Here is a 25,000-nt window from a genome sequence, read left to right as displayed (position 1 = left end):
TGCAAAGTGTTAGGTAATAGTTTATGTTTACCATCAAATAACCCTCAAGGAGAGAACAATGCTTGCAGACATGATTATCTTTGTTAATCAGTTCACTCGATTGTACTAGGAAGGGAGGTGTACCGTTATGCCTATATATGTATTTGTTATGCGTGTTCTTTGCTTGCAATGTATGCTGGGACCTCGTGCTTTCAAGGGTCGCCATGTTGATTCAACATGTGTTGTGTTGAGCTGTCGTGAGTTCATTCTACGGATTCTACAAACAGCATCTTATTGATCGGTTGGTGTTAACGATTACCCTTATTGATCAGTTGGTGGTAAAGACTACCCTTATTGATTGGCTGGTGGTAAAGGCAAAGATTACGTTTATTGATTGGTTGGTTGTCAAGATTACCTCTATTGATCTGTTGGTGGTAAAGTTACCCTTATTGTTTGGTTGGTGGTAGAGTACCTCTTTTGATTGGGTGGTGGTAAAGCTACCTTTACTGATCAGTTGGAGGTAAAAAAAAATACCCTTATTGATTGTTTGGTGATGTGGTTAAGTTGCCCTTATTGATTGGTCGGTGGTAGAGTACCGTTTTGGATTGGGTAGTGGTAAATCTACCTTTCTTGATTGGCTAGTGGTAAAGATTACTCTTATTGATTGGCTGGTGGTAAAGATTACCCTTATTGATCAGTTGGTGGTAAAGTTGCCCTTATTGATCGGCTGGTTTTGAAGGTCACCTTTATTGTCGGTTGGTGGTAAAGGTACCCTTATAGGTCAGTTAGTAGTAAAGATTACCTTTATTGAAGGGTAGGGATTGAGGATTACCTTTATTGATTGGCTGGTGGTAAAGATTACCTTTATTGACCGGTTGGTGTTAAAGATTACCCTTATTGATCAGTTGGTGGTAAAGATTACCTTTATTGATCAGTTGGTGGTAAAGATTACCCTTATTGATCAGTTGGTGGTAAAGTTGCCCTTATCGATCGATTGGTTGTGAAGATTACCTTTATTGACCAGTTGGTGGTAAAGATTACCTTTATTGACCAGTTGGTGGTAAAGATTACCCTTGCTAAGTGGCTGGTGGTAAAGATTACCTTTGTTGATGGGTAGGGATTAAAGATTACCTTTATTGATCAGTTGGTGGTAAAGATTACTTTTATTGATTGGTTGGCGTTGAAGATTACCTTTATTGTCGGTTGGTGGTAAAGTTACTCTTGTTGATTGGTTGGTGGTAGAGGTTACCTTTATTAATCGGTTGGTGGTAAAGAGTACCCTTATTGATCAGTTGGTGGTAAAGATTACCTTTATTGATCGGTTGGTGGTAAAGTTACCCTTATTGATTACTTGGTGGTCAAGATTACCATTACTGATCGGTTGGTAGTAAGATCACCTTTACTGATCGGCTGGTGGTAAAGATTACCTTTATTGACCGGTTGGTGGTAAAGATTACCTTTATTGACCGGTTGGTGGTAAAGATTCCCTTTATTGATCGGTTTGTGGTAGAATACCTTTTTTGATCGGGTGGCGGTAAAAGTTACCTTTATTGATCAGTTGGGGATAAAGATTACCCTTACTGATCAGTTGGTGGTAAAAGTTTCCATTATTGATCGGTTGACGATTACTTTTATCAATCGGTCGGTGGTAAAGATTACACTCAATCATCTGTTTGTGGTAAATACTTGTATTACCCTTGTTGATTGGTTGGTGTTAAAGATTACATGTATCCTTACCGATAGATTGGTGGGAAAGATTAACCTTAATGATTGGTTGGTGGCAAATATTTCCCTCGACTTTTGTGGTCAAGATTACTATTATTGATACATGACTTGTAAGTTTGCCATAAGTTTACTGATATTAATCGAGTGGTGGTAAAGATTACCAAAATTTATTTGTTGGCAGTAAATTACTAATATTATCATTATGGGCACTACCCATTACCCAAGATTACCCATGCTGATTGGTTGGTGGTAATGATCAAGATTACTCTTATTGATCTGTTACCATTATTGATTTGTTGTTGTCGGCAGTAAATATTTTGCATATTGATTCTTAAGGCGGGACTTCACCCAAAATTCTGAAAGAAATTCTGAAAGAAATTCGAAGTTTTCGAAATTTCGAATCTTATGGTATTGAAGTTTTATTTTGACAAGTACTGTTACTGTAAGTTTAAAGCTCGTTTTCTCAAAACGAGTTATTTTCGCCTTCTAGAAAAGATATCTTGAGAAGGATTTATTCAATTGAGCTAAAATTTTCAGGATTTGTTGTTTTCAATAAGTTGTTTGTTTTAAGCATAGAGATTTTTCATATGATGCATGTGCTTGAAGTTATGATGTAAAACATATCTTGGATTTTTTGTATCAAATTTGATGAGCCATCATTTCTCGTGTTTTTATTATTTCAGAAATCTCTATGCTTAAAACAGTAAGCAGTTTGTCTTTTTTAAAATGAAGCAAAAATCATTCAATTTCATTCATTCTAGCAGGAGATATCTTTTCTCAAGTAAGCCTTGGTATCACCCAGCAGGTGGTACAATTAACTGTTTGGTATCAGCTTACAATAAGCTTTTGGGGCATCAAACATTCTTTTTCACAATTTTTGGCTCATAAGCTTTCTATAAATATATAGTTTGCTATAGTTTGGAATAATATCTTACATGTGAAAATTGTTTTAAAAATGGCCTGATTTTTGGGTGTATCCCCGCCTTAAGCGGAAATAGTTTACCCCTAATTATATTTTGGTGTCAAAAATTATTACTTTTACTAATTTGTGCTAGGTATGGATGAAATTACCCTTATTGATTTGTTGGCCGTTTATGGCCTCATGTTCCAACAGTCGGGACAAAGAGAATGAGCGAGTGAGTGTGATTTGTTGGTGATAACACTTTTTTTACTACATGTACTTTAAATTGCGGTGTTCTCATTTCTGTATTAGCCACCACACCCAGTTTCCATACCGACATGAACACAACAGATATCGGAAATAATAACTGTTTGCTGATGCACATGTTATATGTAGTACACAATTACTCTCATTTTGCTTCACTGCTGACAGTAGTGAAAGAATTGTGACTACAGAAACGAGCTTTTATAATAGACTCGTCTTCCTTGTTTCCTTTACCACATTCATGTTCTTAGTTATGTTTTGTCAGAGGTTGTTTACAGAACCTTTTTAGTGTCAGCAGACCTTACATGTAAGGTTGGCTGCAAAGTACATCTTAAGTGTTTATCAAGTCACTCGTTGTCAAGACAGAACTGTTTCTAGTTGTTGCTTTGCTTTGGGGTTTCTGAGATCAAACACGTTGCTACATGTATGTGGAAGACACACAGATGGTAAGCAACTTGTGTTACAAGGTTACTCTTTTACACAAAAAATCGGCCACTTACATGTAGTATTCAGTGAAAGGCGAGATAGATTAAATGCATGGGGTGGAAACTTTTTCCTGCATATTCTTTATGGGTTTCTTTGCAGATAATTAACTTGTGTTCAATGATTGAGCACTTGTGCAGGAATCACTTGATGATAGTTGCACAGTGCAAAAATATAATGATTTTCCACTCTCCATTATGTCTACTTTCCATTTTGTCACACGCTGCCAATGGGCTTCAGTTTATTATCAGTCATATGATTGCTTCAATGCCAGTGGTTCTTGCAATTATTTTCATTCATTTCTTATTTTTTCCTTTCACTTTTCCGTTAGCTGTGGGCGCTTCTGTTGAGGTACCTTCCTTTGCTTTTCCTCCTCTTCCCCTTCTCTTTGTTGCCTTGATCATGGCACAATTTTCAATATCATCATCTTTATCTTTATTTTCCACGTGCTGTTCAGATTCTTTAAGCACATAGCTCTCTTCCTCCATTGTCTGGCTGTCCTCTGCCCCACCCCTCCTTCTTTGCTGCTGCATGAATGGCGTAAGGTGTCATGCGCCGTTTCCTTGTTGTACATTTAAGTCCGCGTAAAAGCTGCTCTAACCTACAAGAAGTATTTTTGGGGAAACACTTTGAGGGAATCAGACTTCTTTGTGGAATGCAGAGTAGTTTAGTTGGATCTATAAGAGTTTACTTTGTTGCTGTTCTTTGTTTGTTGCTGTTGTTTCAGATGTTTTTTGTTGTTATTTTATTGTTATTGTTAATGTACCTTTCAGGGTCGTTTAAAGATTGGACCAAACATAATGTAAAAAGGGACAGTAAAACTGAAAAACCCTTGAGATTTGTCTTCAGTTATCTTGCTTGTTACTGTTGCCCTTGTGGTACATGCAGTTCTTGTTGTCGCTATTGTTGCTATTGTTCTAACTGTCTTGGTTGTTAAGGTTGCTGCTGCTGTTTCTGTTTCTGCTTCTGTTGTTGTTTTCGTTTTCGTTTTTGTTGCAGTTGCAGTTGCTGTCTGTTTCCTATCATTTGTTCTTTTTCCTTGTCGCTGGTACTTCTGGTCCTGCTGTATAACAAAACACTTAACGACAGGTCACTCAGCAAGATAGTTAGTCATGGACATCAGCTCTTGTTTTCCCTAGCATTTCTGCATTGACTTCGTTTCAGGAAATATACATTACGTTAGTTTCCTGGAAGAGCAGAACAAGCCACTTTGCGCAGGACCTGTCATTAAGTGTATAGTGTGAGTCTATAGCTCATAAATCATGATTTAATCAATTTATAGCAACATAACACACCAAAGCCCATCCCAGTTTTTGTCATGTGATGTTTCTAGGAATAAGGTTACACTCCCACTGGATGGAGTGCTAATCCTCCTTACATGAATCTCTATGAAATTTGTCAGGTACCCATTTGAAGAGAGGTACTGTGAGGATAAGTGTCTCGTGCAAGACCACAGCAAAATGACCCTGACTAAGGCCTTAAACCAAACTGTTGACCCGGAGTTCAAAAGCCTGAGCATTAAAGTAGCCCACAGCTGTCTTTTGATGAGCTCAAATTTTCCATCAACAAACTTTCCCGAGACCTGCAGGCACAAACCTTTGATGGAATAGAAGCACCAGGATCTCTCTTTTCCTAAAACTGGCCAACCTCTATGATAGAATTCCAGTCCTCTTTTGTCAAGTCATACCCCTCCATCACTTTCATAACCTAAGACACCCCAGAACTGATGTCTTCTGATTCCTGCCAAGATAAAATATTTCAATACCTGTCAACAAAATTGGTCACCCAGAGGCTGATCAATAGCTGTGCAATTTTGTCTCAAGTAAGTACAGTTAGCTAGTTGCAGTTAAAGAGGCTACACTCTAATACTGAGCACACGTAACCTTGACTATAGAATTTAAACATAATATGAGTTGGAGAACAAAGTACTTCAGGATGAGAAAATACAATGTAAACATTGCAACTTCTCTTTAAAATGCAAAAAAATCGATTTGAAGGAACAAATTCAATGAAAAGAACCTCCACCTACATGTATGCAGCTATCAATAAGAGAAAAGTGGTGTTCCTCCCCTCTCAGTCACCACCACCATAGGCAGGATACATGTCTTTCAACCTTGCTTAAATGTCCTGTGCAAATGCCACACTCTTAGTCATTCAATTTGTGACGACTAAAGCAGTCACTGGAAATCACTGAAAGTTTTGTTTTTCAAAAGTCTATTATAATGGCTTTAAGTTGCCGTCATGGGTAAGGATTGTTTTGAAATCTTTCACCTTTCTCGGTCCCTCTGCTTTAACAACGACAGTTGCAGAAATTAATTATTACATTCCTTTATTGAACATTCTGTTGGCACAAGAATCTAACTTTGATTCATAACTTGCTTCAACTTTATAGAGCTATTTTTATAGGTTCTTTCTGGTCTCTATAGGTTCTTTCTGTTTTCAAACAAGTCTGTAGTTTTACACCATTGCAAGATTCAAGTTACACCAACATTAAACATGTCAGTGTGATAATCACAACCATTCAACCATAATGTACCGGTACCTGATTCACGAGGGGTCTAGTAAGAACTTTCCTGAAATGAGGAATGTAATCCAGTTTCATAGAAAACTTGCTTGAAGATGTGCTGTCCGGAGGAAAAAAATGCATTGACACATGTTGTGTGGAAAACAAGCTACTCAGTTCCTTATTTGATTTCTCAGAAATTTGCAGCAGTTTTTGGAATGTTGTGGAAATTAATCAGAAAGATCAAATGACCTACAGATAATCCTCGCAATGTTTTCAAGAATCTTCAGAAATCTTCTCAACCTTTGTAAAATTACATTAGTCTTCTTATTCAAAATTATTCAAATGAAATCACCAACAAAGTAACACATAGTTACTTGGAAATAATTAATGAAGTTTCTCTTCTCATGTTTAACTTTATATCAAGTTAACATGCTTGCCCTGTCAACTATACAACAAAAATAAATGGACATGCACTTTTACCAGGTAGGAAACCATCCATTTTTTGATTGCTTAATGACTGATTGATGTGTGTCTTCTTGTTTCTTGTATCACTAGCATTCATTTCAATGTAGCTGAAGCCAAGTTCCTCACACACAAGTGTTGCAGTTATTGTTTCGTCCGGCTCCCTCGAGGAAGCCGGACAGGAGAGCTGCTCAGTCTGAATGAAACATCTTGATCTTTCTTGAAAAATGAATTTGCACAGCAAAGAAGAATCACAATCCATCAGATCACATTGTAATATTTATCTTAATTTATATCATTATCTGTTGAACTGTAAATTATGCTGTATGGTCATCAAACAACTTGTGATCATCATCATAATCATCATCACTGTTGATGCACAAGTTTGTTATCAATACTTAGTCACATTGTCATGGCAAAATTTGCATCAGAAATTGGCATTTATAAACTACATGTCTCCTCAAGCCAATGACATGAAACCACAGCAACCATCAGTAAAGGCATACATGTACAGTTGTACTGCTTAATAAATGTACTTTATCTCAAGAGTACATAAACTGTAGGTTATAGAGTCCTAAAGTGATGACATCACAAAAATAAAATTTTTGAAATTATGGGATATGATGTCATATTCTAATAAAGGATCCTAAAAGATGCCCTCATCCCAAAAATTAGCTCTGAATTGCAATTCCCGATAGAGATATAAAGAATCAAAGTTTGATAGCATCCCATACAAACCCTTCAAAATTTGTTTCAGTTCCTTCAGTTTAGAACTGACTGCAATTAGAGAGATTTATATGGGGCAGTACCAAATTTTCATCCTTTATATTTCGGCTGGGAATTACAATTAAGAGGCAATTTTTGGCAAGGACCCTTTTTTAAGGACGCTCCGTTCAAAAATGGCACCAAATCCCATAATTTCTCAAATTTATTCTTCTGTGACAATTGATGTTGTCATGGAAATTACCCACATTGTTATTTAATACATGCATACATGTACCACTAACATTTTGAGAAATACACGTACATGTACTGTAAATTAAAAAGACGGCCTGTATGTGTTAGACATATGGGTTATTGACCAAGTGTGAGGTCAAGATGGCTGGATATTGGTCAAGTTCTTTTTTTTGCGAGTTTATGGACCGAGACGCAGTCGAGGTCAATAAACTCGCAAAAAAAGAACGAGGCCAATATCCAGCCATCTTGACTGCACAAGCTTGGTCAATAAAGGATTTATTATGTGGCTTTCAGGGAAATTTTTCTTGCGGGACACGGCGGGTAGTCCCAGGCGGGCAAGATAGCTCCATCTTGCCCGCTCACGGAGCTAGCCATATAATAAGAAGTGTTATGTTGTTGATTAAAAATAAGTATTTTGACAGACAGCTGGATGTGATGATCCATGAAAATGCAATGTGTGGTCCATTGGAAATTCCAAGGGGAAGGGGTTCTCAAAAGCCAATACTTTTTGAGAGGAAAGTGCACAGCAAAACTAGAATTTCCTGGGAGAATCCAATTTGGGGGGGGGGGGGGGTCAAATCTTAAAAAATTCTCAGCAGGAGGGGTATAGGTATTTTTTGCAACATCACAACTTACCTTTTGACGCAGGTGATGATGTAGGGGTCTGTGTGGCAGGAGATGACACAGATCGTTCACTAGGCTGCGATGATTCCCCTTCAAACTGTTCTTTTCCTTGGCTCAGTTTTTCAGCTTCTCCAGTTTTTTCTTTTTTCTTTGACTTCTTTTCCTTGTTGAAAGGTTCATAGTTGATCTTCTTCCCTGGTTTTGTCTTGACTGGTTTTGCCTTGACTATAAATATTTGTAATCCAAAAGGATCAGTTGCTGCGTGGCACAGTTAACAGTTCAAAAGTTGTAAATAGTAATAATGCAGTGCCAACTGAAATGAAAAACATTGTGTTTAATTTGGGACCGCATTATTACTATTTACAACTTTTGTCTTGACTAGTTCATCATCTAGCTGTGTTGTAAAGCACCGCTCAGCCTCAAAACAACAAACAAACAAAAAATTTAACAAAATACACTGAACCTGTACAAACTTTCTCCACCATCTACATGTATCACAGGCAGTTAGCTTCAACAGGGTGATACTTTATTATTACGAACGTTTTTTTTCTTTTTGCTTGTGTCAGTATACATACTTTTTTGGCATGGGACTATCTGACTATGTTCAGTAGGTACAATAAAATGTAAAAGATCCTTTACAAGACTCTCCTTTACCTTAGAAAGTTTGCTCTCACCAGCACCCTGTCCCACCACATTATAACTTGTTTTCTTGCTCATTGACTGAGTCACCTTGCCATCATACCTCTGAATCAAATCTGCAGCGTCATCTCTCTCAATACTTTCCAGCACTCCAGTAATAACAAAATTAATGTCAGTCCCTCTATGCAGTTTTCCTCTCCCTGTAAATGCAGTCAAATAACATTAATTTTGACCATTACTTGGCCAAAAAAGAAATTGACTAAGATTTGTTCAGGACAAAGAAAAGCTCATAACAGCATAGTGCTTGTGTTAATGGAGTGCTTCCAAGGTATACATGTAGCTCTAATGTACATTCACCTCAAATTAAGGTATGTGTATGTAAGCATTGAGTTGTAACTACAGTTGTAAGTACTTGTAAAACACAGTCAAGTACATGTAACTGTTTTTATTGTAGAAAACTTGCCAGACTCACTCAAGATTGAATGAAAATGCGTGAAATTGCAAATAACAAAAATGATAGTAATTATGAATCTCCATGTCCACTATCTGGACAATATAACATTCTTTTTAACAAACAATCATAAGTATTTGTATTTTTATTATTTTGCAATTTCACACATTTTTATTCAATTTTTTTCATTTTTCTTCGCTTCTTGTCATCAACATTTTACCCATCAAAGACTGCAGTTCAGGCAGTCGAAAGCGTGTAATTTTTTAATTGTTTCAGCCAGATATTGTTTTTAATTTTTTTACCAAATTAGTTTGTTTCTTGCTGTCAAAACTATCTGGAAACTGGAGATCGAACACATTGTTAAATTCCAAAAGATCTTTCACACCAAACATGTTACTGATTTTGAATGATGAGAAAACTAACTTGATATCAATGCTGTTACAATAACATTTAGCAAAGTGGCAAACCCGAAAGGTTTCTCAAAATTTTAACATGTCTGCTACTATCCAGACCATTTGTTCAGTGGCATTCAAGTGCCCTTTGTGGTTTTCTTAAACTCCATCTGATCCATACCTATGTATCCCATGCGATCTAAAGAAATATGTCAGAGAGAGCAGGAGTTGGTCTCAAATGCCCAGTTTTAAAGTAAACAACTATTTCTCGAGTAGGTAAAGGAGTTCAAACCAACAACCCTTCTCAGACCAGCAGGGGGAGGTGCACATACTTTCTGAAACAATATCTTGGTAGAGATAGACAATTGTAGGGCTGAGGAGGACAGCAGGGGGGGGGGGGGGGATGTTGGGTGTGAAAGTCTTGGAAGTAAGGAAAGAAATAAGGACTCTATAATTGATCTGACGGGGGTTGTTGTTGTTTTGTTGTTCTTTTTTGTTTGTTTGTTTGTTTGTTTGTTTGGTTGTTTTCTTTCTTCCCAAATTCTTTAACTGGACATCTGCCTGTTTGCAAAAATTTCCTTTTCAAAGGGTCCACAGGTAACCTCTCTATAGCGGGTGGGGGTGGGAGTGGAATACTGGTAAGCTTATAAAATAAAACAGAAATGCAAATTTCCAAGCGAGAAGAAAAAGATATTTACTCTACTCATCAAAACGTGATTACACTCTTTGAATCCCCAGCTTATTAATTAACTGAACTTACTCATAGTTTAGAATCCATTCAACCGTCTCCACTGACGGAAACCCCAAAAAATTCTTACCTTGCTTTTCGCACGGCCCTTCGATGCAGGCTTCGCACTTGAGTCTTTCCCGCGCTTATCCTCATGCAACCTTTGAAGCCCCTGGTTTTGAAGTTTTTCCTTTGGGACTGAAAAACGATCGAATATCCTGTTGATAAAAAATAATAATATTGTCAGCATTACACTAAACAAGCTCGTCGACCGAAAAAATTAACGATAAACGAACCATTTCACGGCGTTCTTCTGCATTCGTGTGTCGCGCTCCGTGTCATTCACGCCATCTTTGACACGCTAGTAAAAGTGGCCAGCGGCTTAAAATCTTTGTTATGTTACGTGATGTAAAGTGTCTCTTTGTCATTCCCATGTCCCCGGCCTTAACTCCCTCGCTTGGCCAAACTTTGTAGAATTAAGTGAAACGCGCGTACGGGATTGTGTGATTAGCCACTTTAAATATATTTTTTTATTCTCTTGGTATCTATGTCAGATTTGTCTTCTGACAGATGAGTTGCCGCTGTATGTAGGCTTCCACAATTCGATAACCGATTCTCACCTTCGTGAAAGTTTTGACAACTCATCCTCAGCATCCAGCATCCTCTCATTGTCACCTTTCATGTGGTATCCAGTCCTTCATCAACCTGGGAAACACTTTCCTTCGCGTCTCTCGAAAAAAAGATATCAAACTATCGGTGAAAAATCCTAATTATTCCTGTATTTTTATCATTTCCGCAAAAAGGATAAAGAATCGCAAAGCTAATAGAACACGCGGCGTAACGTTCAACTAAATTCAGACTGGCTTTAAACAATTGATGTCTCCGTCTTCAGAGGTATTCTATCTCTTGACTCTTAGGCAATATTCTCTCTCTCTCTCTCCCTCCCTTACAGCAAATTTTAAATTAAATCCGTTATGGCTAAACATTATTGATGTCGCTATCTTTACCACCTACATCCCATCCTTTCTCCATCACGGATATCAAAGGTACATTTCTTTCGCGGTCTAATGCTAAGTGCTGTAAGTAATTTATTTTTTTAAAAGTTACAACGTGTTTTCGCTCACGCGCGAAAGAGCACGACAGTATGCAACCCCTGCTTGAAAACAGCCACAATCCTCTGGTTCAGCTGAGAAGGAATCATCTGCGATGAGTACTGACCCAGTCAGAATTCATGAACCACATTATTGCGACCGTCTGGACTCATGTTTCCAAAGGATGGACGCATGGTACTCGTGCTACGTGCGTGGCGTGGTTTCGAACAAATGGTACGGAAGCACCGAGTTCATCGAACAACCTTACCTCGGGACGTGAAAGTAAACAACCACTAACTGGAACGCGCGAAACTCTCCACCCAGCTGGGGAATGCATATTCGAATGGGTTTGAATCCAGTTCAATTTAACTGGAGCGTGTGGAACTCTTCAATTAGCTAGCTAATGCATTTTCGAATGGGTTTGAATCCCCTTCATGTTATAATTAAGAGGAACGATTGAAACTCTTCACTGACCCGGCTTAAAATTACATCTTCGAATGGGTTTGAATCCCGTTCAATTTAAGTGGAGCGTGTGAAACTCTCCACTCAGCTGGCAAATGCATGTTCGAATGGGTTTGAATCCCATTCATGTTAAGTGGAGTAAATGAAACTCTCCACTGAGCCAGCTCAGTGGAGAGTTTAAGGATTCTATCCTTAAACTGGAAAGACATTTAAACAATCGGACATGTCCGAAATCATTGCAGTACTTTGCAAAGGCCAATATTGCGCCTGATAGTACTTTCCAAAAAGAAATCAAGGATATTAAGCAAACTGCCGAACAGGCACTTGTTAACGCCCTCACGCGCTTCCATAAAAGAAGGTTTGACAGCCTTAGAAACAAACTTGAGACTAGGCCTATTAGAGTTGCATTTAATCAATCTTTAGGGACTGAAATAAAGGAGAGGTGCCCATGTTGGTGATCAAAGTAACAAAAAAGAACACGGTTGAATGGAAGTTGTGAGCTTTGGAAGATGGGTGGACAAATGTGACATAATTACCATGTGTGTCGTCATGCAAGCTTTCAGAGAGATTTCAATTCATAGTCACCTGAAAGAAGCTGCATCATAGTTTCCACATCTTGAAAAGTTTGGACTAAACTTCTCAAGTTTGCCAATTGTAATCCATGTTAATCTTCTCCATCCTTATAGCTATCCTTCTTTTTTCGTGGTTTATCATTATCTCTTTGGTGTTTTTCTATCTTAGCAAACAGCTAATTTCAGGTTTCGTTCGATTTCAAGTGAATTTTGTACGTGGCCAAAATAACTCAAAATACCGTGACTGAGCTCCTTTAAATGGAAGAACTATTTTCGAGCCGTCAGCCATCATTCTGAAACTTATTTAACGCTAGTGTAGGCAGGGCATAAGATTTAACCATTTTTACCTTTGTATATTCAACACTGCGTCTGACTAGATTTGGCTTGATTTGGTGTGAACTCATCTCGTTCTTGCACTGATGTGCTTACAACGTGAACCGAATTCAGTGCAAAACGGAAAGAAAACAGATTAAGCATACGCAGAGCTTGGCGAAAATTACTGCTAAATGCAAATAAAATTACTGGATTAATTGCCGTGCTTAGCGATGGCAACACTAAATAGGTAAAACCCAAAATTAACTTGCAGCTGTCTTTGTAAGAAAGTTCAGGGACCGTGATTTTGAGGATAAAGTATACACAATAAAAAGAATAGGTAACGAAATATGCAATAACAACGGATTTGAATATTTTCATTACATTTTGGTTCTGTCTGCTTCTCTTTCTTTGGAGGCTGCTGTCTCTTGTATTGTTCTGCGGTTGCGCTCTTCTTCTCAAAGACCGCACGATACGGAGATAAAGAACAATAATAATAATCACTGGTGAGACAGTAAACAACGTTAGGCCAGTTACAAAGTAGATCGTACTCGCCAACTCATTCCACACGAATCTGCAGAATGTTTCATGACCGACCTTTTGTACACTGGAATGGTACGTCGCCGGGAAAGAGAACGCAATCGATATCAACCATGTGGCAAGGAGTGAAGCTGTCCTTGATTTGGGTGTAACCATAGGTGCCTTCAAAGGAAATACGATAGCCACGAATCTGTTAAAAGCAATCAACACCAGGCTTAAGATAGACACTATGGTCGATACCAGTCTGAAATACGCTCCTACTTTGCATGCAGCAGTTGCCAGAGGCTCTTGAAGAAGACTTCCACTGCTTGTTATGATCTCATCAGTGAGGTACAGCGGCCAGATGGCAAAACTGGCAATAAAATCGGACACCGCCATGTTGACGTAGTAATAGTTGGTGCTTGTCCTCAGACTTGGAGTTTTGTAAACTGAGATCACCAAAAAGTTTCCTATGAGACCTGCTAAGCTGATTATAGCCATGGCCGTTGTAAAGAAAACGGAAACGGCGTGAGGGCACAACGCAGAATCATAAGGATTGGTTTGATTGAAGTAGTTCATGATGATGGTCTTCTTTACCTTCTCAGTTTTGGTTCAGCTACAACACAGTGAATAAGAGCAATAATATTATTAAATCGATAATGCTACATGCCTCCTTAACAAATACATAGATTTTTCCTTTGCAGCTTCGAATAAGGAGTCAGTAGATGACAATGTTTCAGCCGTTTTCTTGAATATGCGTGGGAAAAACTTCTCCTTTAATTTTTGGTTCAGTTATTTGAAGAATGATTTAAAAAGGCCGAACCGATTCCGAAAAACCAATTTTACGTACCTTTGTGTAAACTAAAAGCTTGTTTTCGCTCTTAAACTGATTGCCTTCGATTGTGTGCAGCCAACAGTTTCGGGGCGATGGTAAAATAGCTCAATAACTTGACCCTTTTACAAAGTAGAAGATATAATATGATGGTCAGGTTGATATAAAAGTGTTTATATCAAGCCAAACTGTACTTACTGTTCAATACTGTCTACAAATCACAACACTTGGTAAACAGTACTGCGTGATCTCAGAGTCCTTAATTCGCATTATCAAACACAGCTGTTGCTCGTTTAAAATTTTATAAGCATAGCATTAAAATTTTACCAATATAATTCACTTTGAAATCCCCTATCTATCGGAAAATGTTTGATAACGGTTTTGTTTTGGAACTTACAGAAGACACGATCAAACTGAAACCTTATAATTAATTGTAACTGAGAGGTGACAGGAAATTTCAGTTAATACTGTCAAGGGCGCTTCCTATACCATATTATTTGAAGGCATTGAAGAAATTGCAAATTTTCCAACTTAGGGAAATCAGTGAAAATAGTAATAGCTTCTGTAGCGTATTCTAGTGCTCACCTTAAAACTTCATAAAGCTAAGGACTAATACAAAACTGTCATCCCAAGAAAACAGCTATCAATGTCCGACGTTTATAAATTAAACGAGGAATTAGAATTGGAAGATTTTTGCAACCGTACGTAATGCAGTCATGATACTGATCAAGCAGGGTACGGCTTTTAATGCTTGAATCGATTTTATCTTTGGGCTTTCCTTTAAATAAATAAATAAATAAATAAATAAATAAATAAAAAACAGAGAGAGCGAGAGAGAGAAAAGATATACTTAATTGAGCCATGATTTTAATACTTGTTATAAATATTTTATAATTTTCCGCGATTTAAGTTTTTGTGGTCTTTCGCTGATAGTTTGTTTTAACTTAAAAGTGTTGACCTTATAAATTATACCTGGAACGTGGAATAATCATCATTTGCAGAAGATATGAAAGCAATATAGGCCATAAGCAATAGAGTGGTGGCCCTTTTTTGTCTTTTTGTACTACTAATAATTCATTTAGTCTATACTTAATCAGCATCGATTTTTATGATTTTTTCATCACAATTTACCCCAATGTTTCTCGGGATTGTACGGGGGATCAGTAGAAACACGGATTCTCGTGTTTTGGTGTATTAACCTGTTTATCCAATTCCGACCGGGTTTTTGAACTTCTATTGTGTGGAAAATCCGCACTCAAGGAATCAAGGAATTGTTGATTATATTTTTGCCAGCTATAACAAATGAGAAACACCATTGTTTGTGATCACCTGCTATAAACATTGTATGCTCAAAGTAACTGAGTTTGTAAAATGCGAACTCAAAAAGCAGAACTCTCTTCGATGGAATTTGCATTGATTTGTCTTTATCGTAAAAAAGTAGATACACAACGCTTAAGCAATAAAACTGTGCTAAGAAAAAACCAGACTAACACTAAGCATGAATTTTTGGGAACACTTTTATGCAACGTTAGCATTTTATTATGGCATTTATAAGTCAGCAATAAAACGCGTTCAAATGTGTATCCGTTTTTTACAGCATTTAGCTAAATAATCAAATCAAAATCAAACACTTTTTTACGCGAAAAAATTCATGAAGCTATCGCTTATTTACATTGAAGCTTTGCGTCTTATGTTAATCTATGGAAATTTAACATAGCATACATTTAATTTTAAATCGGTAAAATTCTAATTACAAACAGGTTATAATACATATTATTAAAAGTTGGGGAGCGACTACACAATACAGGGCCGCTTTTGAAGGTGAATATATACAGCGGCTCGTTCAGTGGCTCGTTTGGCTTGATTAATTTGCAGTAGATAAAAGAAAGAAGAATAATCTGTATATGCTTTAAGTCCTAGGTCTATATTTTTAATGGCTCGTTTGGCTCGTTTGGCTCGGCAGTGAATGAAAGAACGAAGAATAATCTATATATGCATTAAGTCCTAAGTCTATATATTTAGTGGCTCGTTTGGCTCGGCAATGGATGACAAAAGAAGCAAACGAGCCAAACGAGCCTGCTCATTTGGTGGTCGTTTAAAAGTGCCCCTGTATTCTGTAGTTTAGCCATTTAGTTTGATCTTGGGATAATGCAATTCAAGAGCTTTCATTTGCTTAGATTAGCCATTATAGTATATGTGAGCCAATCTGAAACTCGCGCTTGTGGAGCTATATTGTTAAATACATCTCTGAAATGAGGCGTTGGTATTAACTATGGATATCAATGTAAATGGTGTGAACGACATTTTTAGACCAATTCCAGATCTGACCAATCCAAAAAATCTAAGCATCATTTCACAAAGCGTTTAGTATTTGCCCCGAGGAGGGTACCATAAACCACTCGGATTGTTAAATTATATGTCTTAATATCTCTATCCTATTGTTACCGTGGATGGAGGCAGCTCTTGGACATTCTAACATTCATGTAACGAGAATATTCATTTCGACATGTCATGCGCCGTGTTCTTATATGATACTAGTTTTTGGTAGAGTTTCATCTTGTTGCCGTGGCGCTATCGGTTTTCTTTTAAAGCAGGAACAGATTTTGCTCAACTCAAAAGGACACCGATTAGTTAAAGTATGACGAAAATTTGTGCTAAAAGCAAATAAAATTACAGGATTGGATGCTGTGCTGAGCAGAGGAATCAGATAAAAAGAAAACCCTTCCATCAGCCGACACTTGTCCTTGATAAAAAGGCCAGGGGAAAACATTTTAAGAACCAAATATGCGAAAAACAGGGAAGACCAGGTAAATAACATAACAACAATGGATTTAAATATCTTCATGATGTTTTGGCTCTGTTGATTCCTTTTTAGTTGCGAGTCACTGCTTCTTGTATTGCATGCTGGGTTCAGCCTTTCTCGCAAAACGCGCATGATGCGAGAGTAAAGAACAATGATGGCAATAAATGGCAAAACTTCGAACAAGACCAGACCAGTCGTGTAAAAGATAATGAGAGCAAAGCCATCCCATTCAAATTTGCAGACTTTTTCTTGACCAACCGTTACTGTCTTGAAGTAGTAGAACATGGGGGTGCAATACGCCATCGAGATCACCCATGTTCCAAGTATTAAAGCTACCCTTAGTTTCCCTGCGATGAACGCGGCTTTCAAGGGGAACACAGTAGCGACGAACCTGTCTGTAGCGATCAATACCAGGCTTAGAACGGATACTATTCCCGATACCATTCTAAAAAATATCGCTACTTTACATTCAAAAGACGCAAGAGAGCCTTGAAGAAGACTTCCATTGTATGTTATGGTCTCGTCAGTGAGGTACAGCGGCCAGGTAGTAACACAGGCGAGAAAATCAGAAACGGCCATGTTGACGTAATAAAAGTTTGTACTTGTTCTAAGACTTGGAGTTCTGTAGACTGTTTCAATCACCAGTATGTTTCCAATGAGAGCCACTAAGCTGATTATGGCCATGGCGGTCGTGTAAAAAATGGAAACAGCGTATCGGCAGATAGGTTGACCATCGGAGCTGATGTTAGTGTAGTTTTCCATGTTCATGATTTCTTTTAAGCTTTTTCGATGAGTGATTACCTGCAGGAAGATATATATGTACCAGTCAAGAAATGAATTATAACAGATAATTGGCAACACTCCACAATGTAATAGCTTCTTTCCGTGATTGTTTTCTGATGACTTTTGACGCCCGTTGAAAGCTTTGAATAGCTATATATACATTCGCCAGCTTGTACCATTTCTTTAGTCGCCGTTTACATGACGATGATTACATATAGCCTATTAACCAACTGCGAGGGCGATACGGGCCAGTACGGTCACGAGCAAGCTTTATTGATGAGAAATTTATTGTACGACTTAAATTGTTTAGGAAAAATGCCGCCTTTACGGATTGAAAAAAAAAAAAAAAAAAAAAAAAAAAAAAAAAACACGCATCACAAACTCCAATAGAGGATAGACCAGAATTCGAACTTTCCTAGATTTCCTGAATTGCTCTAGAATATTTCAGAAAATAGTTCACCAAAAGGGTCTTTTCGACGAAATAAAAAAAAAAATCGAATTTTTGGTTCTGTGACAGGATTTTCCATATTTACAGGCAGTGGCTCTTCAAACTATAGCTCCTTGGTATGGAGAAACATGACTACTCGCAAAGCGAACTAAGTAACGGCATATTAAACGTATGTTATGTATTTCTTTTTTCTTTCTTTATTTTTTTCATGAATCGATAGACGGGGGTCTGAAACACTACGTTCCTTTGCCTTTTTTGTCATATAAACAAATATCTTTTGGTGCAATAGAAGTCCTTAGACTGTCATGACACTGAAACAACGTAATCTTCTGCAAACGTAACCTATTTGGCCTGAACGAGTTCACAAACCATTACATTGTTCAATATATACTATACTACTACACTGTCTACATGAGAGGTTGTTGATCTGATCTATTACTCAGTAATATCAAAAATAAGTGAAAGAAAACTTCTATAAAGAACGTGCAAATATTTACTTGAATAATTATCAGAGTTCAAATTGTTGTCAGAGTGTTACTCATTTTCTTTAACTATTTCCCTTATCTATTTCAGCTTCTACATTGTAGCTAATGGAAATATTTCATCGTTACATACACTTTGAGGTAAAACTGTCTGTCTTACTCACCTCTTTAATTTTTAGACCATGGGCTAGGTTTTTGTGCCTGCAAAATTACTCCCTCCTCGTTTTCAACTGATATTTATTCAGCCAATGGAATATGTTTTGTTTATGATGCATGCATGTGTAGGATGAACTTAGCTTGGTAGCTTGAGGCGATACGAAACGAAATAAGTATAAGTATTTCCCAATGACTATTTAGATGTTCGTTACAAACCCTGCAAGAAAAAAAGTAATTTGTTCTCAGTATAAGAACTAGCAAGTGGTCTACGTATGAACTCTTTGTAAGCAATATTGCATGATTTTAGCGTGTTCTAGTCTCCTTGAAGGCCTGGAGGCACAATTTCTTTCCAGATAAATTATGGACTAATTTCGAGCGAAAATTTGAAAGACATTGTTAGTTGCAATATAATAACAATATTCAAAAAAGACCACTGTCTTCAAATTACATAACAGCAGCAAATAGGAATGATCAACTTTAAGTTGTAAACAAATTATTATGATTAATCTTTGGCGTGTGAAAATAGGAAACAAGGACTTAATAGATGACTTTAAAAACACCCGGGATACTAGCCATGCAAAGGTGTTTGTTCTACTTAAGGACGTTCGTGCGAAAATTTTCCATTTTTTTAAAATTTATACTGCAGTCAGATAATAAGTTACTTGTGTCAGAAGTGCAAAAAAAACAAAAAGAAAAGAAAAAAAAATTTGGGTCACCGAATTCGTTTCAGAGATAAAGCGTGTGGAAAACTTCCCTGATTTTGAAAACATTGGCGCACGTAATTCAGCATGGTCGACAGGAGTTTATAGTTAAAAATATCGAAGGTGAACCAACGGAGGCAAACAATATTAGCCATATTTTATAGAAGTGGGTGTGTTGCGTAAATAATTCCAAATGTTGCCAATGTTTTCGCAAAACTTAACCCTTTAAAAGGCATTTGAAATCGTTGCACAGATAAACGAAGAGCTAAAAAGAACGGAAGTCGATGGTACATTTTGCAAAAAAATTCAAACTTCTAATCGATAGATTTTCTTCATTTTTTCGCTAAACGTAGAAAATCGATAGAGAAAATTATCTATCAAGAGAAAAATGGGATAACCGAACGTCCAAGATCGTAAAATCCGGGCAAAGTTATAGGCATGGCCATCTGCCCTATCATTGTTCATTTCATTACTTAGCGTGCTCATCGATGCATGACGTGGCGTGTGAATTTGCGTGCGCAGTAAGGATGCGCAGAAACAATTATCGTGAATGTCCTTAATCAATAATCTAAGGAGTTATGTATATATGATGGGGTTGAAAGAGTTGAAGCACTTTCTTTCGATAAGCTAAGTCATACTTGAAGGTTCTTTCCCGTACTCCCGTACGTACTAAGTTTTTAATATGAACTATGTTATCTGTTTTATCTGTTGCTGTCTCATAAGAGGGGGACATGGGAATTTGCGGTGTTGCGATGTTGATGTTTTTTAATGCGGTGATGCGGTGAATAAAATGTCAACTTGCGGTGTTGCGGTGATCTCAAACCCTACGGTGTGCGATGTTTGTGTTTTTCACGCTGCGGTGTTCGGTGAAATGAAATTGTTTCCAGTGCTGGAGTTTTTGATTTACCTTTCTCAAACCTAAATTTGACCTAAATTTAGCATGTAAGCTTCGTTAATCGAAGCTAATTTATGACATATACGTACCATTGAGGTTAATAATTTAAAAAAAAAAAAAATACAGACTATCACTTTCTAGTCAATCTTCAATATGCTTCGGCTGCCAATCCGAAGTTGTTTTCATTTATACGTAACTTGACAAGTAACTCGACCTCTGCCACCCAGAGCTCAGTGTTCGGTAGACACGTGGAGGAGCGAGGACAGAAACAATGTGTTTATACTATTTTAAGTGTAGATGAACGAATCATGGCGCTAAAAATACGCATGCGGTGATGGTGTTTCGTTGACTTTCTTGGCGTGATGCGGTGTTCGTTAATTTTTTTTTTTTTTTTTGCGGTGTTGCGGTGTTCAGAACCCCCCGATGTCCCCCTCTCATAACATTGAAAACGTTTACCTTGTACCCTAACAAGATAAATATCATAAAGGCAATATTGGCTTCATTTATTCTAGAAGACGCTTAATAATTATTTCTACTTTTTATGTCACGAATTGCGTAGAGAAAACATTTTATCTTAGAATCATTAAGTGGGGGGAAATAAAGTTGGGAGAAATAATAACAGATAATTGGCAACACTCACATTGTAATAGCTTCTTTACGTGATTGTTTTCGCTGATGTTTGACGCTGGTTGAAAGCTTTGAATGGCTACACATATATTCGCCAACTTGCACCATTACTTTAGTCCCCGCTTATATGACGATGATTACGTATATCGTATTAGCCGAGTGCGAGGGCGATACTTAGAGAATATCCGCCCGAGGTCTTGACAGTTCAAAAAAGACCGAGAGCCATTACGGTCACGAGCAAGCTATATTGATAAGAAATTTATTGTAGGACTTAAATTGTTTAGAAAAAATGCCACCTTTTCGGACTGTAAAAAAGAAAAAAGAAAAAAAACAAAAACAAAAAAAAACACACACACACACATTCACAAACTCCAATAGTGGATAGACCAGTATTTCTAACTTTCCTAGATTTCACATATTTCTCCAGAATATTTTAGAAAATAGTTCACCAAAAGGGTCTTTTCGACAAAATAAATCGAATTTTTGGTCCTGTCATAGGATTTTCCATATTTACAGGCAGTGGCTCTTCAAACTATAGCTCCTTGGTATGGAGAAACATGACTACTCACAAAGCGAACTTACTGACGGCATATTACGCGTATGTTATGTATTTCTTATTTATTTTTTTATTTTTTTCATGAATCGATGGATGGCGGTCTGAAACACTGCTTTACTTTGCCTTTTTCTTTTTTTGTCATATGAAAAAATATCTTTTGGTGCAACAGAAGACCTTAGACTGTCATGACACTGAAACAACGTAATCTTCTGCAAACGTAACCTATTTGGCCTGAACGAGTTCGCTACCATTACATTATTCAATATATGCTATACTACTACACTGTCTACATGAGCGGTTGTTGATCTCATCTATTACACGTTAATATCAAAAATAAGTGAAAGAAAACTTCTATATAGAACGTGCAAATATTTACTTGAATAATTATTCGAAAGTTCAAATCTTATGTCAGAGTATTACTCATTTTCTTTAACTATTTCCCTTATCTATTTCAGCTTCTACGTTGTAGCTAATGGAAATATTTCATCGCCACATACACTTTGAGTTAAAACTGTCTGTCTTACTCACCTCCTTAATTTTTGAGCCTGCAAAATTATTCCCTTCTCGCTATGATATTTATTCAGCCAATGGAATATGTTTTATTTATGGTGCATGCAAGCACAATAGTAGGATGAACTTTGGTTGGTAGCTTGAGGCCATACGAAACGAAATATTGCTCAATTTTTTTCAGAACGACTATTTAGATGTTCGTTACAAGCCCTGCAAAAAAGTGATTTGTTCTGAGTAACAGCCAGCGCATGGTCTACGTATGAACTCTTTGTAAACACTATTGCATGATCTTGGCGTGTTCTAGTCTCCTTGAAGCCCTGGAGGCACAATTTTTTTCCAGATGAATTATGGACTAATTTGGAGCGAAAATTTGAAAGACATTGTTAGTTACAATAAACAATATACAAAAAAGACCAGTGTTTTCGAATTACATAACAGCGGCATATAGAAATCATCAACTTTAAGTTGTAAACAAATTATGATCAATCTTTTGGCGTGTGGAAATTGGAAACAAAGGCTTAATAGAAGACTTTAAAAACACCGGGGATATATACTAGTCATGCAAAGCTTTTACCCTACTTAATCAATAATCTAAGGAGTTATATAATTATGGAGTTGAAAGAGTTAAAGTAGTTTCTTTCAATAAGCTAAGTCATACTTGAAAGCTTCTTTCCTGTACGTACTAGCTAAGTTATCAATATGAACTATGTTTTCGTTTGCTGTCTGATAATGATTGAAAATATTTACCTTGTACCCTAACAAGGTAAATATCATAAAGGCAATATTGGATTTATTTATCTAGAGGACGTTCAATTGATAATTATTTCTAGTTTTTATGTCACGAATTGTGTGGAAAAAACATTTTATCTCAGAATCATTAAGCAGGGGAAAATGAAGCTGGGAGAAAATCACAATGCTTACACAAGTGATAACAGGTAGCAAGGACATGTTACCTAAAACCAACAGCGAAACGAACGAACAAACCTCAACATTGTAACTCTGATTAAGGTGGACTGAAGCCACCAAAAATTCAGAACAGAAGAATGCAGCGAAACGTTCCCTTAAAATATCGCCGCACTTGAGCGGCTGATCGTTTTTATAATTACTTTTCCCTACATTTCCTTATCTGAGCGCGACTTGTGATTTTGTCCCTCGTATATGTCAATGCCACATTTATCGGGGGTCAACAAGAGTTCCAGCTTTGAAAGTCAGATGCAGTCTTCCATCTGTCAAAAAACTTAATTATGAAACCTTTCTAGCTCTGCACATGAATAATTAACAAACAAAACTGCTCAATAGCTATAGGGTGTATGGCATGAACTTTATATTGAATGTTTGGTGTGACTACGTTGTGGCCTCTTAGGCGTTAATGCATACTCTGAGAGTAGTTACGATGTCAAACAAGAACTGAGTCGAACACTAATCGTAAACTGCAGCTCAGATAAGTTTTGTTAATGATCATGAGCGATAAGTGAAGATAACGGTTTGATAAAAATATTCAAAAAAAATGCTGTCAAAGAGTTGTTTTCTAGGTTTCCTGAGCACTGATTTGTGAAAAGAAAAGGATTTTTGAAGAGCAGGTAGCTCAACCCTGTAGTGTCAATGACAAATTACGCATTTCATTTTGAATATTAAGTTCCATCTGGATAAACATAAAAGAATTGCGAATCTTCCTGTAATCTTATGCTACGTCATGCCAAAAGTAGACGAGCTACTCCGGCTCAATATGCTGGAGTTTTGATTCAAACACAGAGCGGCAAAGTGTTATAATAATATATATAGCCAGTCAATAGGCCATATTCGTATTCTCGTTATAGGACTGGAACTAGTTTACCATGGAGGCTTATGCGGGGGGAATATCAGAAAAAAGATTCAGTAAATCATTTGCATTTGAAAAACGCCCCGCATTAGCCCCACCTGCAAGGGGGTTCCAGTTCAATATCGATAACACGAAAATGGCCTATTTACGCGATCTTAAACAATAGTAGCAGTACGCCGATATCCATAAAATCATGTGTGTAAATTAATGATCACTCTAATCACAATCCACGGGGCCTTATAATGATTCGAAGATCGACGGATGGCGGCGGCCAATTTAACAGTCAAGTGAAAAACTGTTTGTGATATCATTAATTATAATTCTATTGGTAGATTTCTCGTGATGAGGCTTTTGCGGCTGGTTCTCGAAGTCTTGAGTTTGATCAGTTTTCACTATTAATTTTAACAAAGAATTGGTTCATACTTAGCGAGCGTCTTGCTATCCAGTCACGGATGTCTGTTAAGAGAGTTAATGAGAGCATGAGAGAACCTTAAACCTCCTAAATTTGACCCCATGAAAGCATCGCCTAGAATTTCTGTTTTAAGAAAACACGATTAAGTTAAGGAGTATTAGCTAGTATTACAACAACCCAGTATGATCTAACAGCTCACGACACCACCTGAAATCAAGTGAGAGTGTGCCTAACTACCTATATACCTTTCATGAATGATATTGATTGCAAATAGTAAAGGACAAAAACTGACTACTTAGCGCTTCATTATTCGAAACCAAAATCGCGGGAAACGAAGGTCGACACATTCTGGTTGTTAATGCAGCTGCTAAAGTAAAAAACACCACAGCTAGGGGATAAGTAAAACATCAGTGTTATGTTAAGATATTAATGCACACAACACTGTAACAGTAAAGTTTCTCGTTAAAGTAATTAACAATGACTCAGTGTGGTTTACAGACTGTAAAGGAAAAAAATCCAAGTAATATTATAGAACAAGTCCCAGTTATATGACACAATAGAAAGCTTTTTAAAACCGCCTGTAAAATAAGAACTTTTTAAGAAATGACTTAAGGTGGCTCAAAACAGTTTCCAGCACTTTCTAAGACGCAGATTTTGATGTGTCTTTATTACCACTTCTTCTCAGTTAATGCTACAATCATGGTGTCAAAAAACTTCCTAATCATAGGTGAACAAGTTGGTATCATTTTCGTGACACGATAAAATTACCCTAGCAATAATACCACCTGCTAAAAAAACCCTTAATTTTTTCTTTAAGAGAAAATTGTACCAAATAAAGTCAAACGTATAGTGGCAGCAGCCGAAAATTCAACTATAAAACTAAATTTTGGAAAAGCTATCATCGACTATC

The 25,000-nt window shown here is 37.1% G+C and overlaps 4 protein-coding genes across 4 annotated transcripts in view; 1 reads left to right on the top strand and 3 right to left on the bottom strand.

The window, feature by feature from the left end:
* Positions 1-25,000, top strand: part of LOC145498382 (uncharacterized) — a 397,197-nt gene that overhangs the window by 273,130 nt on the left and 99,067 nt on the right. The gene's annotated exons all lie outside the window — the stretch shown is intronic.
* On the bottom strand, positions 6,304-10,792 carry LOC145498449 (uncharacterized). Its single transcript, XM_081478381.1, has 5 exons — positions 10,731-10,792; positions 10,202-10,328; positions 8,644-8,650; positions 7,914-8,126; positions 6,304-6,539 (listed from the first exon to the last, which is right to left on the bottom strand). Exons 1-5 carry the CDS (start codon positions 10,790-10,792, stop codon positions 6,304-6,306), a joined length of 645 nt encoding a protein of 214 aa, XP_081334507.1.
* On the bottom strand, positions 12,250-14,608 carry LOC145498276 (substance-K receptor-like). Its single transcript, XM_081478178.1, has 2 exons — positions 13,917-14,608; positions 12,250-13,682 (listed from the first exon to the last, which is right to left on the bottom strand). The coding sequence occupies exon 2, from the start codon at positions 13,643-13,645 to the stop codon at positions 12,593-12,595; it is 1,053 nt and encodes a 350-aa protein (XP_081334304.1). The 5' UTR covers positions 13,646-13,682; positions 13,917-14,608; the 3' UTR covers positions 12,250-12,592.
* On the bottom strand, positions 15,341-18,342 carry LOC145497214 (QRFP-like peptide receptor). Its single transcript, XM_081477024.1, has one exon. It carries the CDS (start codon positions 17,467-17,469, stop codon positions 16,423-16,425), a length of 1,047 nt encoding a protein of 348 aa, XP_081333150.1. The 5' UTR covers positions 17,470-18,342; the 3' UTR covers positions 15,341-16,422.

Source organism: Orbicella franksi, chromosome 9, assembly GCF_964199315.1.
Source record: "Orbicella franksi chromosome 9, jaOrbFran1.1, whole genome shotgun sequence".
Classification (NCBI taxonomy): Eukaryota; Metazoa; Cnidaria; class Anthozoa; order Scleractinia; family Merulinidae; genus Orbicella; species Orbicella franksi.
Note: the sequence above shows the minus strand (reverse complement) of the source record. Positions and strands in the feature narration are given on the sequence as shown.

Excerpts from the sequence above, each read along its gene's own strand:
- LOC145498449 (XM_081478381.1), bottom strand. The coding sequence starts at position 10,792 with ATGAAAGGTGACAATGAGAGGATGCTGGATGCTGAGGATGAGTTGTCA. Across the intron at positions 10,329-10,730 it reads TTGTCAAAACTTTCACGAAG|GATATTCGATCGTTTTTCAG; the intron begins GTGAGAATCGGT and ends TTTTATCAACAG. Across the intron at positions 6,540-7,913 it reads ATCATCACCTGCGTCAAAAG|AAAGATCAAGATGTTTCATT; the intron begins GTAAGTTGTGAT and ends TCATTTTTCAAG.
- LOC145498276 (XM_081478178.1), bottom strand. The coding sequence starts at position 13,645 with ATGAACTACTTCAATCAAACCAATCCTTATGATTCTGCGTTGTGCCCT.
- LOC145497214 (XM_081477024.1), bottom strand. The coding sequence starts at position 17,469 with ATGAACATGGAAAACTACACTAACATCAGCTCCGATGGTCAACCTATC.